Source organism: Pectinophora gossypiella, chromosome Z (assembly GCF_024362695.1).
Source record: "Pectinophora gossypiella chromosome Z, ilPecGoss1.1, whole genome shotgun sequence".
NCBI classification, from domain to species: Eukaryota; Metazoa; Arthropoda; class Insecta; order Lepidoptera; family Gelechiidae; genus Pectinophora; species Pectinophora gossypiella.
The window spans coordinates 5,043,140-5,060,349 of record NC_065433.1 but is presented as its reverse complement, the minus strand read 5'-3'; the positions used below and the strand labels follow the sequence as shown (position 1 = coordinate 5,060,349).

General features: G+C 35.4%; 1 protein-coding gene across 2 annotated transcripts; it reads right to left on the bottom strand.

Annotated features, from left to right (window-relative positions):
- Positions 1–5,358: 5,358 nt before the first annotated feature.
- LOC126380156 (uncharacterized protein CG1161-like) lies at positions 5,359–13,948 on the bottom strand. Of its 2 annotated transcripts, XM_050029420.1 has the most exons (6): positions 13,765–13,948; positions 13,246–13,364; positions 11,458–11,572; positions 10,863–10,988; positions 9,899–10,066; positions 5,359–8,206 (listed from the first exon to the last, which is right to left on the bottom strand). In XM_050029420.1, exons 1-5 carry the CDS (start codon positions 13,819–13,821, stop codon positions 9,920–9,922), a joined length of 564 nt encoding a protein of 187 aa, XP_049885377.1. In that variant the 5' UTR covers positions 13,822–13,948; the 3' UTR covers positions 5,359–8,206; positions 9,899–9,919. The 2 variants fall into 2 exon arrangements, with proteins under 2 accessions (XP_049885377.1, XP_049885376.1); XM_050029419.1 differs by having other exon boundaries at positions 5,359–10,066; positions 13,765–13,947.
- Between the last annotated feature and the right edge of the window lie 3,262 nt (positions 13,949–17,210).

The window sequence follows — 17,210 nt, the reverse complement described above, 5'->3', positions numbered from 1 at the left end:
CGTGACGCTTTAGAGCATAGGTTCATTAAAGCTTTTTTGTTCAGAAAAGTGCCCCCTATCGATATGCACAGGTTTCATCGTGCGCCGCAGTTTTAAAAAATCCGCTAGGTGGCGCCACCAGGCTATGCCAGCCTCCATAGTGAAATGTTCAATGCCCTTTGTTTGCTACAGGCTAACAGTACGTCATTTGTTTCCAAAAAAACAGCTCGAATGTAAAATTCGAACTTTAAAAAGCTGTGCTACGAAAAGATACACGACAGTGAACTGTACCATTGCATTAGAAACTTCTACACTTTGTTAGGTTTCCATTACGAGTTATATACATTTATTATTACTGAATAGTGAAGTTAATTGACACGTGAAAATGCAAATATTCTTATAAATGTTAGCTTACGTTATGTCAGTGAGTCGTGCATTCCTGACGCTACGCATTATAATCGACGATGCGCCATTGATTGTACAAGTTCGTTGACACGTGGTCTTGAATGCAGGATCAGTCCTGCATTCAAGACCACGTGTCAACGAACTTGTACAATCAATGGATTAGGGTATGACCCATTAATCATATTACAGGTGGTTAAAAATGCCACATCATATCATCTAAAAAGCACTTACTGTTATAAGCGCAAATGTCTATTGCTTTTTTAGATGAATTGCAACAGTATGTGGCCTCTTTAGACCCCCAGTTCGCGGGACAGTTTCATTCTGGTAGCATTAAATACTGAACCAATAACCTCAGTGGCACATGCGGCAAGTTACGTAGCGTTTATAATTGATCTCATTATGTTATGCTTTGCCGCGATATTCAAACAAGGGCTCTGGACCTTAAAAGTGTAATGAAGAATAAGATGTTGGTGTTCAAATACTGACACCTTTGACATATTTTTAATAATCCGTTTTTATAATCTCTCTGCTTTTTCTAATCGCTGGTAAACGGATTATAAGTACAATATTTTCGTATTTTTTTTTTACTTAACTACTTTTCACTGACTGTACGGTCACGAGCATTAATATGTATACACTTTGGTACCATGTCACATTAACTTTTTTGACAAATTGTACTGTAAGTCTCACTAAATGTCAAATATGTTAGTGCGACAGAGTCCTAAAGTGGGTACATTATATTGTTCATGACTGTACATTGTCTGCGACAAGCCGTTGTTATACCTATGTAATTTAATTTCATACACAAGCACAGAAAAATGTACTAATCAGAACAGTATTTAAAAGTATTTATTAATATTAAATGTTACAATGTTATAAGTGGATATAACTGATGGTCATTTGTAAGTTGAGTTTTTTTTCTACCAATAATTAATAAGGTACTACTGTAAAAATAAGCGCTGTTACTAAGGCGCAAGCGTAATCAAGGGTAACCCTTGGCGTTTGTTTGCATTGCGCACTTACGTTTTATGCGCAAATGTCAAATTGCAATATTGTTTTTTTTAGATGAATTGCTCCGTTGTGGCTTTTTAAACCCCCCCAGTACCTTTTACGTGTTTTCAGTAACACAGTCAGGCTTTTGGCAATACGGCTCACCACCTATCACGTTTGGTTTAACAGAAACTTCAGTGGGTTAGTTTATCATGCCATGAATGTACCTCTGACTACCCAAATCGGGAAGATAGTCGCAAGCTTATGTAGGCTGTCAGAATAGTACATGTTCTTTGTTTGTCTCTTTCGCACTAGGGTGAACTCTTTATCTTTCTGTCATGCTGGTATAGGTATAAGTACCCTGCTAGAGCGCAGAAAGTATAAGCAATTTAAGGTCTTAAAGTAACGTTAGTCTTCGCTTCACCTAGCCAGTTTGAGGTGAGCTTTCCATACAAAGGTATTGGTGTAAGAGGGACTATTCTACAGTTTACTTGACTTTTTGTGTATAGATTGTCTTCTGGTAAAGTCGGAAATATTTTAACCTCGGTGGCACATGCGACATTTTGAGAGGTCCAAATCACCAATCCTGGGAGGTTGCCTAGTTCCAATGCTGTGTGCGCCACTTTTAATGTTAGCTACTTATACCAAGATCCACTTCCAAAGTGACCTTAAGTCATTGCTAATCATAAGTCGCTGATAAGCGCAGGTTTATGAACCGAGGGTCTAGATAAAATGTCATATAATATGTGAATTTTGAGTTAAAGAACTGATGGCCTGTAGAAAAGTGTCTTAGAAAAGTTTCCCAGAGCCAGTAACATCACTTGTTTTATTAACTGTCTGAAAACTTATCCAGCACATATCCGACATATAGTTTATACGATTCTCAGAATGCTGATAGATATGCCGTTGGATATGAATCGGTAAAACTGACCTCTTTCATAAAACTTACCTACTGGACGAAGATAATTAAGCACACAAAAATGTTATATTTTGATAAATTTAAAAATTTACTTATTAGCTTGTAAGGAAATATATTTGTAATAATATATTATGTATAAATAAATGTCTATGAAAATTAATGACGATATTATTGTATGTCAAGTTATTTGTGTATATTGTACTCTTAATTATATAGTGGGGTATTAAACCCGTGCTCATGACTGTTGGTACGTTAGAGCAAGACGAACTTCGGTCCGCCGGAGGTCCTCTGTTGTTCTATTCATACATAAAGAACTATCAACAGACGAAGTTACTTATCGTCACTGGTTGACTTACTATTATGGCCGTTTTTATTCTTTGTGTAATTTTCAAACAAGTTGTATATGTTTAGATTTTACCTTAAATACTTAATAAATTCAATAAAGGCGTACTCTAAACTCGCGCGTGTCCGAATTTATGTTGGATGTTTCTACAAACTTGTTCAGTTTAGTACACGCTTCGAACTGTGTGAGTTTTAGCATACGCCTTTAGGCTGCCTGTCCACTGGAGCGTAGAAACGGTATTATATATACATAATATAAACAGCCTATATGTATACGTCCCACTGCTCGGCACAGGCGTCCCCTCAATCAACCGGTGGGGGTATGGAGCATACTCCACCACGCTGGTCGGTGAAGGTGATTTTTACGGCTATTAGCCGGGACCAACGGATTAACGTGCCCTCTGAAGCACGGAATCATCTTACTTTTTCGAACAATCAGGTGATTCAAACCTGAAAAGTCCTTACCAAACAAAGGACAGTCTCACAAAGTGATTTCGACAATGTCCCCATCGGGAATCGAACTCGGACCTCCAGATCGTGAACCTAACGCTCTAACCACTACACTACGGAGGCGGTATTATATATTTCGATATATTAATCAAAACAGAGAGTTGCTAGTTTGTACACTCCTATTGGTTTAATATTCCTCCGTTTCTCCTCTCCGTACCAGGCAGCTTTAGTTTGCGGTTTCATTACCTACGTACGTTGTTTGTGGTACGATCCGTACATTGACAGGCTTTGGAGTGTAACACGCATTATATCGCAAGTAATAAAGACTAATGGTGTTTGAAGTGCTGTGATAAGCTATTGGAGTGATCGGATGACTAAAAAGTATATCATCAATAAAGTTATCAAAATCAATACTTGTTTTCTTTTGACTCGAGTTTCTGTCCACACTGAAGGTTAAACCACTTCTGGCAGCACCTCATCGTACTTACCTATGCTTCTATCCTTTTCTGTTACTCAGGACCGCACTTTGCTAGAGCGAGAGATCGAACACATGCGGCAAAATCGAGAAAATGCTGACACGGAGAAACAAGAAAATAAAAATACAACACGATTACACACATTTGGTACTTTATTTCTTAAATCTTATACTAAGTTATAAAATAATATACAAATCGTGATTCTAAAAAGTATGTAAATTATTGCGACTTTGATTAATTCTAGTTGGTTGACGTCTGAATTATGGGATATACTGCTTTATCATTACCTATAATTAGTGTAATATTGCTTTGTTTCTTGGCATGAGATCAAATATGGTAAATACATTAGTTAGGTATTTTTATGGCGCAAGGTGGACAGGTCTCATTCTTTGACAGTTTTTATATAAAAACAGAGACTTGAGCATGATCTTGACGGCAATCTCACCTGAGATTAGTTTATTAATACCACATTAAAAGACCTCTCTTATAAAGTCTACCTTTTGATACATCTCTTATCTGTTCCATGTATTTTTGTGTATAGTAAAGTCGAGAATCTAATGTAAAAGGAAAGTGCCTGATAAAAAGTGATAGCAAAAGTGCAGACAAGGATTATATCAACTGCACTACTACTGCATGTTATGTATATATATATATATATATATATATATATATATATATATATAATGCAGTAGTATATATATATATATATATATATATATATATATATATATATATATAAACTTGTAATGTAACTATGGATACTTCAGAAGTTATTATGTTTTACTTGTTTATTGTAATTGGGCTCGTTACAAATATATTGTAATTTTAAACGGAAGTTCTCTGGAACCAATCCAATAAGTTAACAGCGTGGCGTTACTTGTATATTTGAATTTATTATAATAAATATTTCTCTAAATCTAGAAATATTATATGATAAAATTATCTATATGAAATACAAAATATGATTATTAGTCTACAATTTAATCATTTCTAGTCATCTTTATAGGTGTATGTCGTTCTCTCACACAAAAGATGACCAGAAAAAATGTGACTTGATTTTACAACTAAAGATCACCTACGACGATTTATATACAACAATCTACTTTCTATATAATATTGTATACAATATACACAACAATATATAAGTTTCGTGATGGACTATTCGCAAGCTTGATTCATAAATAGTTATACTTACTTGTAAGTTTTGGGTTATAACATACCCTAGTATACTAGTGCATACCTCTATTTGTAGAATCAAGTCAACGACTTATATAGAGTGAAATTTTAATGGTTAATTCGTAAGCCACGAAGCATGGTAAAGTCGGCGAAGTTACTATATTTATATATGTATACAAAACGGCATAATTTGTACAAGAAATCAATAAATATACAAATAAAATTTCACTCTATATAATAGAATGGCCCCGATTCCTGCAGACACCGCCTAATTTTATTTTAAGTTATATCCGTCGAAAAGGAAAGGGACGGATGATTCACAGCTCTTAATTTTAGGAAAAATGAGTAAATGAATGAATAACCCGAGCGAATCAAAAAGGTACGTCGCTGGTATGCAATCCGTTTGACGTGCTGTCTACTTAACTGTGTCAGGTTATTGACTGATGTAAAATTTTTAGGCAGTTGGTTTAGATTTGTGCTTAAAATTGACGTGTGTTCCATAAATTTTATGCTTGTCGATTACCCGTCCCTTTCCTTTTCGGCGGATAAGAAAATGACAGATATAACTTAAAATAAAATTAGATGGTATTTACAGGAATTAGCACCAATATAAGGATAGTCTACACAACATCAAACCCAGTGCAGGTACACTATACTTTGCACATTTGGTATACAGCATAGGCACACTAATTCGATGCCATAGAAGTGAATAATTTGACAGAATAAGCGATTATCGCGTTTATTGCCTAACAAGATAAATTACTTAAATTACTTTACTCGACTAGAACCCAACGTATAGCAGATTTTAAGAGACCATACAATAAATCGATTATTGTAATGTGTAGTGTAGTAAAGGCGCTGTCGGTGTGCCATTTTATATAAAATAAATATCACGATATTACAATCCATGGATCGAGGATCTTATGTAAAAGCGAGCACTTAGTATATTCATTTTCCAGTTATTTTTTTGACGTGACTCATTGTAGACTTGCCGCAAATGGCATTACCTATTTGGCCGGACAAATGGAGAGCGCTTAAGGCTCCCACCCTGTACAAAATTTAAGACAACAGGCCTGAGGATGCCCAGTTGGGTTTCCATTTAGCCTGCATTATCAGGGATAGTAAACATAGGTCGCGTAGACTTATATATTTCTAGCAAATTTTAATAGCTGCCTTTATAGGGCAAAATATATATTATCTTTGCAATACGACATAAAGATTTTTTACATTGACAACACCAAGTTTCACTGACATCTACTGTACAACAGTTAATATTAAAAAGCGGATAATAATTTGTACTTTTGTATTATCGACAAAGGCGTAGACTGTATTGCTAAGATTATCGTAATATTTTTAGAGAAGTAAAAGTAAGAGCTAATCTATAGTTTCAAAATTCGTAGTAAGACGCTTTAAAACCTACACGTGGCAAGTACGACAATAACGAGAGCCTAGTAAGGCTCGTCTTATGTAGAAACTACGACAATTTGTAAATAATTGTGAGGGTATCTTAAACACTTAAGTACTGAGGCAGTAGTGCCACAATCATAATACATAAGATTTTGATTGGCTCATCTGCATGGCAATACCACAATGCGGACATTCTATACAAAAGTCTCATTCTTATCGTGCGAGGGAGACAGACAATCTTCTCGCGCTCCCTTACTCTTTAACGGTGTGCATAGACTAATATGTCCCATCCAGGGGGTGAGGCAAATCAAGCTCGCACCATCCTCATATTGGTGCGGGGAGAAGAGTGTCCCTTCTACAAGTAATAGGTATTGTTAATGCCAATACAGTCTTCCACACTTACTGTGTAGACGTTAAGATTTTTGTTCAGTAAGGGCTTATTACTGAAAATTGGCATATATAATTAGTAATTTTTAATTATATTATAATAATCCTAAACTTAGTAGATTCCTTTATGACATAATAAGCAACTATACTTTAAAGGTTTTTTCTAGAAATTTTTCACAAGTTGGGTAGAACAGGATTACTACATGTATTCGTTTATTGCATATTGTGTTTACCACGGAATAGAAGAAAGAGGCCAACCTATACGCGCTTTTTTTTCTTTGCCCTTCCAAAAGGGCAAAAGGAGCCCGAAGCGCGCGCCATACAAGTATGAGCAAATAGTTCATACTTCAACTTTGCACTCCATTCTTCCGCAAACTTTACTACACATGGATTTCCGCGATAGTATATTATTCATGCAAGGAGATCACTCCTTAACACACGAAAGCTAAAAATCTTAGCATGATCGGCTATTTATCAAAAAAATACTTTTGTGTGGTATATTTTACGAAAAGTAATGACACAATTGCTGCCTATCACATAAAATATACGTTGCCGGTAAAGTGGCTGTGTAATTTGTGGCTACAATTTCAAATTGTAAAACGTTTAGATATGAAGTCGTAGCAGTTCAAAACCTATATGTATGCCTTATGGTTATCATAACATCAGAGGCTATAGTTGGGTTCTAGTGAACTATTAATATAATACTTGTATAAATGACTCAGGCGAGAATACACGTGGCAGAAAAACGAGGCGATAAAAAAGCCAGCTCAACAGTAAGTTCGAAAGTCAAATGTAGTGCAATCTACTTGCATGCCAGTTACGGTCACGAGTACTAATTACTTTGAAACCATGTCACATTATCTTTTATGACAAATTAAACCGTAAGTCTCATAAAATGACAAATATGATAGTGCAACAGGGTTCTAAAGATACATGATATTGCTCGTGACTTTACAGACATACCAGAGACGAGTAATGTATACACTTGTATGCAACCAGCTGGCATTTGCACTCGCTACAAGTGTGTGTGCCAGTTACAATTATGGAACCGTGTGATCCATCAACATACACATACATACACATAACATATACATTGACCAAATTGGAGATGTCCTTAGAAAAGGTTCAGTACGATCTACTCTGTACCGGCGTGCGTGTATGAAACGATTGATGAATGTGGAGGAAGCAAGAGAAGTGTGCCAAGATCGAAGCAAATGGAATTCCATAGTCTCTGCTTACCGTTATAAGTGGCGTGAGTTTATCTATGTATACATGTGATCCATAAATTCAAGGTTTATTACTTTTTATGTACAATTAAGCGGTTGTTAGATGCGAGAAACACTATGTTTTCTGGCGCATGTACAATACGTAGATACCTATGTACAGTTTGGTAAGTTTGATTTTATAAACGTGGGTAAAAGAGGTACCTAATTGAGATTGATTGTTGGAAGACGATGAACGCGTGATGCTGTTGTTAAATTGGGTAAGTGTGACAACCTAGCATAGATACAAACGCAGGCATAAAACACGTTATAACACTTCGGCGATTTAAAAAAAAATATTCATTTGATTACATTTATCAGGGGGGTTGAACAGGCCACATCAAAGCAATTCATCTAAAAAGCAATATTGCTATTAGATGAAACGTATGAAGATGATGCTCAGCAGCGCCCTCCTGTCAATGTTAAAGATTCATATCGGTATGTAGTATTATAATATTACTCATATACCTTATCTTCGGCAATAAATAGTTAACCGAATCTGACAAGGGTTGTAAATAGAAACAATTACAAATATTAGATAAATCAATTATTTGATAATATCAAACGTTTATAATATCCAACAGATACAATAAGCTGCCTGTCACGTATAGCAGCTATCGTTAGACCCGTTATAATTATAAGTAGATATAATAGTTAAATAATGGTGAACTGGGGGGTTAAAATGGCCACATCGAAGCAATTAATCTAAGAAAGCAATGTTGCAATTTGACATTTGCGCATATATATAAAAGTAAGTGCGCAATGCTATCAAATGTCAAACAGCAATATTGCTTTCGTAGGTGAATTGCTTCGATGTGGCCATTTTAACCCCCCAGACTTCCGAAATGTTCGCATCGGCGCGTGCCGTTTTTACGCAATTGCCTACTTGACAGTTGTAACAAAAAACAAAAAAAATATACGGTCGAATTGAGAACCTCCTTCTTTTTTGAAGTCGGTAAAAATATGAAATATGTCGGATATTTTATTAAGATAGTTCTTAAATATTTTATTTTTAGAAAATAAGAATGCAATTTTTTATCTCTGTGTATTATATTACAAGACTCGAAACATGGCTGGCCATGATTGAGCCGAAGCTACACACGAAAGCGACACCGTGCAAAATGTCACATTACCAACCGTTTACGCGTCAAATTTGAAATCTATGAAGAAGTATGTTTTTTTCTATCATAAAAAGCTTTTCCGAGAAAATAAAGTGTTTTAAAGGGGTATAGCGTTTGTAATTTTTAAAATACTTATCGCCAATTATGAGGTACAGCGGTCGAAAAATGACAACAATTTATCTAAAAAACAATATAGCAATTTGACATTTGCGCATATAAAAGTAAGTGTGCAATGTCAAGAAATGTCAAAAAGCAATATTGGTTTTTAAGATGAATTGCTTCAATGTGGCCTTTTATAGATCTTCAAGACTCATTGAATAGACTGCGTTCTTCCCCAAAGGCCTTCTGAAGGTGTTGGCCCTTACTTCAAGGCACGGGGGCGTCACTCTCCTATTTTTTTTGTTGTCTATATCTTTATTTCGGTAGAAACATCTTCAGATTGTTTAAGTATTTATACTAACATACAAAGAAACAAATATTACAGTAAACTAATATCTAAATAAAGAACTGCAACAGCTACTAACAAAATTGTTACTAACTGTAACCTCTGTTGTCTTTTTCTTAAATAAATTATTGTTATTTATAAGATATGACAAGCTAATATTTTTGAAAAATATCAAATGAAACCTGGACACATCGTGTCGCATTCGCACAGCACTATTTAACATTTTACGTACTATTGGTGGCTTCGCTAGCGGGTTGACATTACCGCACGGTTGGTTAGTTCATCTTGCGATGGATGTTTACTACCCCAATTGGGATATATAGTCGTGAGCTTATGTTATGTGTTGTGGTAAGAACGGGTTAATGGCAAGCTATTCTAATGAGATATATTTCCGGAACTAAACGAGAAAACGTCCATTATACATAAAAAAAAAACGTAGAAAAGTGAAATGAAGCAAAAACCTGGTTCTATTTGGAGTGGATTAGTAACGAATTTACACTGTATATTCCTATATGAATACGGGTACGTATTGGTTGTACCTGCAGTAGAGCGATAGGGCACTAGTTCAGCATGGTGTGCCTATCATATATGTTGCGGCGCTGCTCCCGGACTTGGCGCTTCCATTTGTCTTGCTGGTGGGTCACGCGGTTCAGGACATTACCCCGCATGCCCATCGGCTGCGAAGGACCGCCCACTGAGCTCTCGTCCTGAAGAGATAAGAACAGAATTAGAACGATAGATTAGTGCATTGTATTTTTGGGTGTATTACAAAGGCAACTAATCTCTGTAAAAAAGTGTCGCGGCGCATCTTGTCACAAGCGACGGCGTGTAACTACACAGTATAACCGATATTGCACTTCATTTGAACAGCCATAACATCTAAATGAGATTGACTAAAAGTGGTCTAAATGTTCATTAAAGAGATCTATGTAACGAAAAAGAACACTAAATACTGAGAAATAAATACCAAACCGTAGTAAAAAATATGCTGTCACTGTCAAAAGTTATGGCTAATGAGAAATCACGTTTTTTAACCTTTACATGCGAAAATGTTTTCTACATCATTTTACCGAATTCACATGTATGAAAGTATGAATTTGAGAAGCAGTAGAGCTGTCACAGTTATCTGTTTGCAAGATTAGTAGTAAAAGAGATTGGGGTTGAAATGGCGGCAGCGGTTCTCATACAAAACACTACGCCGTAATTGTCATATATATTAGTCACAATACTGTAACCTTCTAAATTGAAAAAATGTTTTAATGTATGTGATGTGGCTGTATTTTATAAATAAATAAAAACGAAATGCGCGTTAGGGCCTTTCCATCATCCTCATTCTTCTATTTCGTGACCTTAGGACTTCGTGCCAAAAGTGGCTGCATGTTGTCTTCGGATTACTTGTGGCCTTGTTAGGGATTACAGGCGTGATATTATGAATAGCAAGTGCACGTTTTATTAACTTTCATTCATGCAGTGAAGTGAGGAAGACAGAAGCGTTATACTTACATCCTCATTGGTGTGTTCCTGGTAGGATGCCTTCACCCTCTTGTTGATCAGCGGGTCCAGACAGATGAGGAAGCCCATGTAGACGACCAGCAGCATGATCACCCAGATCACGATGATCACAACCACCTGCACATCATATCGAGACTTAGATGTTACTTTAACCATAGATAAAACAACCCACTCCACCCCGCATTGATATGAACTTCCAAGCAAGTTTTGTACCTAAATGTACCCAAGGTACGAAACTAACATCTGTGTAAGAACGAGATTTTTGTATGGAGTGTCTTGTCGAAGAGAAATGTCTTTATAAACTGCGCGGAAAGACTTCCAACCAATAGTTTGCCTAAGGGACAGGTACTTGAAAGCACCTATGAGGCTGGCATGATCACTCAGGCATCTGGCATGAACCTCGTTAAAAATTAGAAAAAAAAAAAGACTTCGCTAAAGCCTCTGCACTGTAATATTTCGACGGAAGCTTACCATCGTGGAGTCTACAGACTCCATACAAAAATCCGGATCCGTACCTGGGGTGTGCCATGACCAAAAGCTGGCAACGTGGCAATGGATAATCCTTCTATTCAACTGTATTCCTTACCTTGATGATGGTGGTGTTTCTATTTTCATACTTGCACTCGCAGCGTGGACAGAACTCTTGCTCTCTCCCTTTGATCTCGGTGCCAACCCGAGGCAGAATCACTCCGTCACAATTGCTACGGAAATCAAAATATTATACTAATTTCAGTAAAATTACGCCTGCTACACTTTTAAAATTAATATAATTTGTTCCTTACTCTTTATTGAAAAAGGAACTTGCTAATAAATAGAAAAAAACATACAGAAACTGAGTTTCTGGCACAGACAAAATTTATAGAATTGACTCCTAACAAGAACTATAAAAACTATGAAGAGTTAATAAAAAATATATATATTACCTCAAATTGAAAATGTTGTAATAACCAATTATTAATATGAGCAGTGATCGGAATAAGTTGAGTACTCTTACATAATTATGAACCATTATTCTCCAGGGATTCAGGCAAATGTCACCAAATCTGTGTGCATCACATACATACTGCCAATATAGCTTAATAAAATAATAAATAAATTATAAAACAATTACAAATGATAAAAAAACAAGTGGTATATTTTAAAATTATTTGAATTTAAATGTAGTGTCATTTAATTTAGCTAGTCAGAGCCTAGGCCAAATTAAAATAAATGGTAAATTTAAAAAAATATACTCATTGTTGAAAAGCCATATATGGCACAACAGATGATGAAACTCAAGAAAAGTGTATTGCTTAAATACATACAATACTTGTATCTCACCAAAATCCGATCACTGATTTTACATTAAAAATAAAAAAATGCACACAAATACAGCAAACCGTGGGATAGACTTTACAGAAAACAGTGTACAAGAAACTTGGTAGCAGCAAAATTAAATTTAGGATAAACATGAAAAAGATGTGCGAATGATCCTGTATCAGGATCATAAATCACGGATCGGCACAACAACTTGGCTATAAGAGGAGCTTTATGTACTGCCAATCATTCTATTTGCATCTCGAATGCAATTTCTAAATTGGTTTTTCCGTGAAGGGACCTTTATTGCAATTTGTCAATTGTATGTTGATAGGATCACACTGAGCTGCTTAATCAGGAAACGGCTCAAGTGAACCATTGTGTGTTATGTTATATTCTATTTTTTTTTTTGATGATGATAGGTAAGCATTTGAGCAGCACAATCTCACATGTTGGTAAGTGACGATGTGGTAGAGGATGTGAACTATTTGCTACTTATATAAGTTGGAGATTGCCTTTTGTAACTTGGATTTTAATTATTGTTTTCATAGCTGTTTTTTGGGCAGAAGGCAAGAGGGAAACCACCGTTCTATTTTTCCGTAAAAAGTAGCATGGAGAGAATGCTATACTGACAAGAGCTTGGCTCTTAAATTAGTGACGTGAACTGTTTTTCAGTTGTCTAGGAGTTGGTGTAGGTATACATACATAAACTCACGCCTATTTCCCACCGGGGTAAGCATAGGCTATGGAATTCCATTTTCTTCAATCCTGACATCCTATCAGTACAGGTATAATAATGTAGGTATTGCGTTTTGTGACTTTCAATACCTATAATAACAACCAGCGACAGAATGTGGGAGAATGTTGATATTTCCTTCAAATGTGCCTATCTAGTCTTTGACCATCAATAACTTGGTTTATTGCCCGTAATAAGGAAATTTCTTTTAAATGTAGAACTCCTTAATTTTAAAGTCTCGACCACAGTAAACATTTTGAACGAAGTTATACTTTGAAACCCAGTTACTTTTTTTAATGAAGAGTAAACTATAGTTGCAGGAGAAAGATAATAACCACTTACCACTTGTTTGGAGGTACATTAGCGATGTATAGTTTACGGTCGGACCCAGCTGTGTTGTTCAGGACAGCTGCAGGACTTGGACAGACACACTTGCATCTTTTGTCTTCATATGACTGAGCCTATGAATAACAAATACTGTTAAAATTCTACATACCATAGCTTACATATTAATAAATGTCTTCAGTATTCTTTAAGCTATACATGTAAACGAAAATAAATATCTTCGAGATTTTAGCAACATATATTATATTATACCTACTAACAGTATGCAGGTTTTAAGCAGATTTTAGATTGAAATTCATAAAAAATAAATCAAAACAAATTATGGTAAAGGTGGATTTAGACCAAACGAGCAATCGCTCATTCCTGTAATCATAGTAACATTAATAGTTCATTCTTTAAAAGGAAGAGAGACGCAGGATCTATAAGACGAAGAATGGTATTGGAAGGTGGTAGTGGTAGAATGGTTCTATGTTCGTTCTAAACCCACCATAACAAAAAGTAAAAGTACTTGCTTACCGATGTGAAAACGACAAAAGTAACCGCGAATACTATAGCCAAACTTTTGAAATACATTTTAGAAGAAGATCACAGATAGTTTTCAAGTAAAGAACATCAAAATACAAAACGAAAATATTTTCAATTCACATTCCATAGAAACAATGCCACCATTTTGAAACTTTACTTGACAAGTTTTTTTTATTGACTACAAAATTCATAGATATACTAGTCTGGGCCGCCCATTCACAGGGCGTCTGTCTTATCTATGCCGTATTGTCGGGGCTTTCCTGGCTACTCGACAGATAGCGCTGCTAAAATGATTCTAGCTTTGACACTAGATGGCGCTACCTATTGCTAATGGCATGGGTTCTCATCGCGAACATTAGGAAACATTGTTCAAAAAAATTTCAATAGATGACGCTAATAGTACCGATTTGTAATTAAAGTTTCTTTAAAAGCCAATAATCGATAAATAGGCACTAAAATTATGTTTTATAATTTAAAAGTTATACTCCAACCAAAAGTTAATCAAAGATATTGGCATTTAATGGAGATTTTTATATTTTTAAATTTAGTGGTTACTCTAGCGGATTTACGTTGGAACTACGTCGAGTATGGAGCTTGTTGAGGGGTTGAACGGTCACGTTTTTATCAACGCCATCTATAATTGTGTGTAAGAAGCTCGCTTAAAGTTGCGCCATCTATCGTTAATTATTGCAACATCGATCTAGCTTTGCCACAGATAATAAAATATTACGTTTTTAAAAGTTTGTGTTTTTTTGCAAAATACATTTTTATTGAATTTATTAAATGTTTAGTTGTAATTCCCATAAATTATGGGAGACACAATATCAAATTTTAAAAATAATATAACCACCTATAGATATCATTAGAAACTAAATTTGAGAACAAAAAAAACGCAACTTTCAAATAACGTAGGTAGGTTAGTACACCTATGTTTATGTTCGTTTGAATTCCGAGTCGAACGCGCCTTCTACGTTTTGTGTATTGTGATTTACAAACTGACCCTGGATTGAAATCGGACTTTGATTTGGCTTCATGAAACCTGCTTTCACGTAGCGACACAGGAACAGTGGTTAAAAAAATGCCTGCACACAATTGTTCTTATTATAATTGTACAAATTCTTCGGAACAGAAGTCAATGTTCCGTTTTCCGTGGAATGACGTCAACCGCCTAAAAGTATGGCTTGAGAATTGCGGTAAGTAGTTAAATGTTTACTTTTATTTATTTTTAATATTAAACTGCAAAAAGTTATCAAACAAACAATTTGAAAGAATCAATGACAATCAAGACTGGAATAAAATAAAAAGAAATACCTACTTAACATGGTGGGAAAGTTATTGCCACTCCCTCTATTTGCTAGACTATTATTTTGATAATCGGTTTATCATTTGTCACCATTTAGTTTACCATAATTAATGTAATACTTAAAATCAAGCTGAGATCAACAGTTTAGAGCAGTAGAACAGTTTTTTCTGTCTGAAGAACATAATATAATTAGGTATTGTGCTCAATGTCAATTTGGAATTATTAAATTAACTTTTGTACAATTGGGTAATTTAGCATGGCATATAGATATACTAATCAAACTTAAAAATCTTAATTAGTGATTTTTAACATATTCTTACTGGGAACTCAGGGCCTCCAGATTCTGAACCAATTGCTATAACTACTAAAGCACTGGAATAGTCAAAAACTTGTAAAGTACCTACTATATACCAATATTGTATGCGATGCATTTATATTTCCAAGTGAACTGTGGAATAAAAGGGACAAAAGTTAAAAAAAGTCAATCAAGTACATAATTATTTCTGAATTTTGGACTGTTTTATTGACTACCAAACCTACAGTTTTATACCAATTTCACACATCGGGACTGTGTACAGAAGCCAGGAACCCAAATGAGGTATACCTAGTATCTTGGTCTCGCTCACGCCTGACCACCTTTCAGCAGGTACCAATCTATACATACATTATGTATAGGTAGGTACCTACAAGAACTTAATAAGACATGTCAAAAGTTGCTGTTTTAGTGGATTCTGCCTCTGTGTATTATTGATTAAAACATTAGGCTTATGATCTGGAGGTCCGGGTACTGTTTCTGATATTATCAAAATTACTTTGTGAGATTATTCATCACAAATCAAATATTTTTAATGATCACAAACAGTTAGAACATACAAAAAATTATGCAACATACCTACTACAGTACAAATGGGAGGCCTGTTTAAGCAATTTCTTCCAGGCAACCACTACCATGATCCAACCATTAATCTTTGTTTAGTTATGACATTGTGGACTAAGTCACTTAATTGTCCGAAAAAGTAAGAGTAAGCTTTGCTTCAGAAATTATATAGTTGGTCCGGGCTACCACCAAAACAATTACCTCCTGTTATTTGAGGGTAGAGACGATCCAGCAGTGGAACATCTATAGGCTATTTATTGAAAATTATATTCTTTTCTTGTAGGTAATATGAACATTGCCCACTTGTCTGCAGAAAATTTGCGGTCAAGGTATTTATGCATTGACCATTTCAATATCAAGTATGTACGAAATGAGACTGGTCATAGAAAAAGACTCCAGAGAAGTGCAGTTCCAGAACCATATCAGACTCAAGACGTTCAAAATCGCTCAAGCACTTCCTCACCAGGTAAGCACAATTAATTTGTCAAGTTATTACCTACAATTGGGTATAGGTAGGTACTTACCTACCACCGAATTAATACAAATACAATCAAATTTTTATTGTAGGATAGGTACCTACCTATTGCTTGAATATCTACATAATATTGGGTTTTAGTATAGTGATAGTGAGTTATTACCTACATGAATGATACCTACCGACCTTGAGTTTTTTGAAATGTTAGGTACCTAGCTAATTACAACTTACCTACTACTTAGATGTAGACAAGTTAATGTAGGTACCTACCTACCTAGTTAAATGTTTAAAGTAGGGGATAGGTTGTTTGTATGAAGTGTCCGGGCTGTGATGATAGATAGGTTCGAATGGTGCGTATAGACGTCTCGATTCCGAACCATTTTCAGTAACTAAACTATAATAAAGCCGTATTAACATAAATTGTAGGGTTTAAAATAATTAAAGACGTAAAATATTACTTTATTGTACCTATACCAAGATACCTACCTACTATCTTTAATACCTACTTAATACCTTAATGACAAATTGACAGCCTCCGTGGTCTAGTGGTTAGAGCGATAGGCTCAAGATCTGGAGGTCCGGGTTCGATTCCCGATGGGGACATTGTCGAAATCACTTTGTGAGACTGTCCTTTGTTTGGTAAGGACTTTTAGGCTTGAATCACCTGATTGTCCGAAAAAGTAAGATGATTCCGTGCTTCGGAAGGCACGTTAAGCCGTTGGTCCCGGCTTTTTTTTTTTTTTTTTTTTCATTTTTGTGCCCAAACATGCGATCGGTCGACT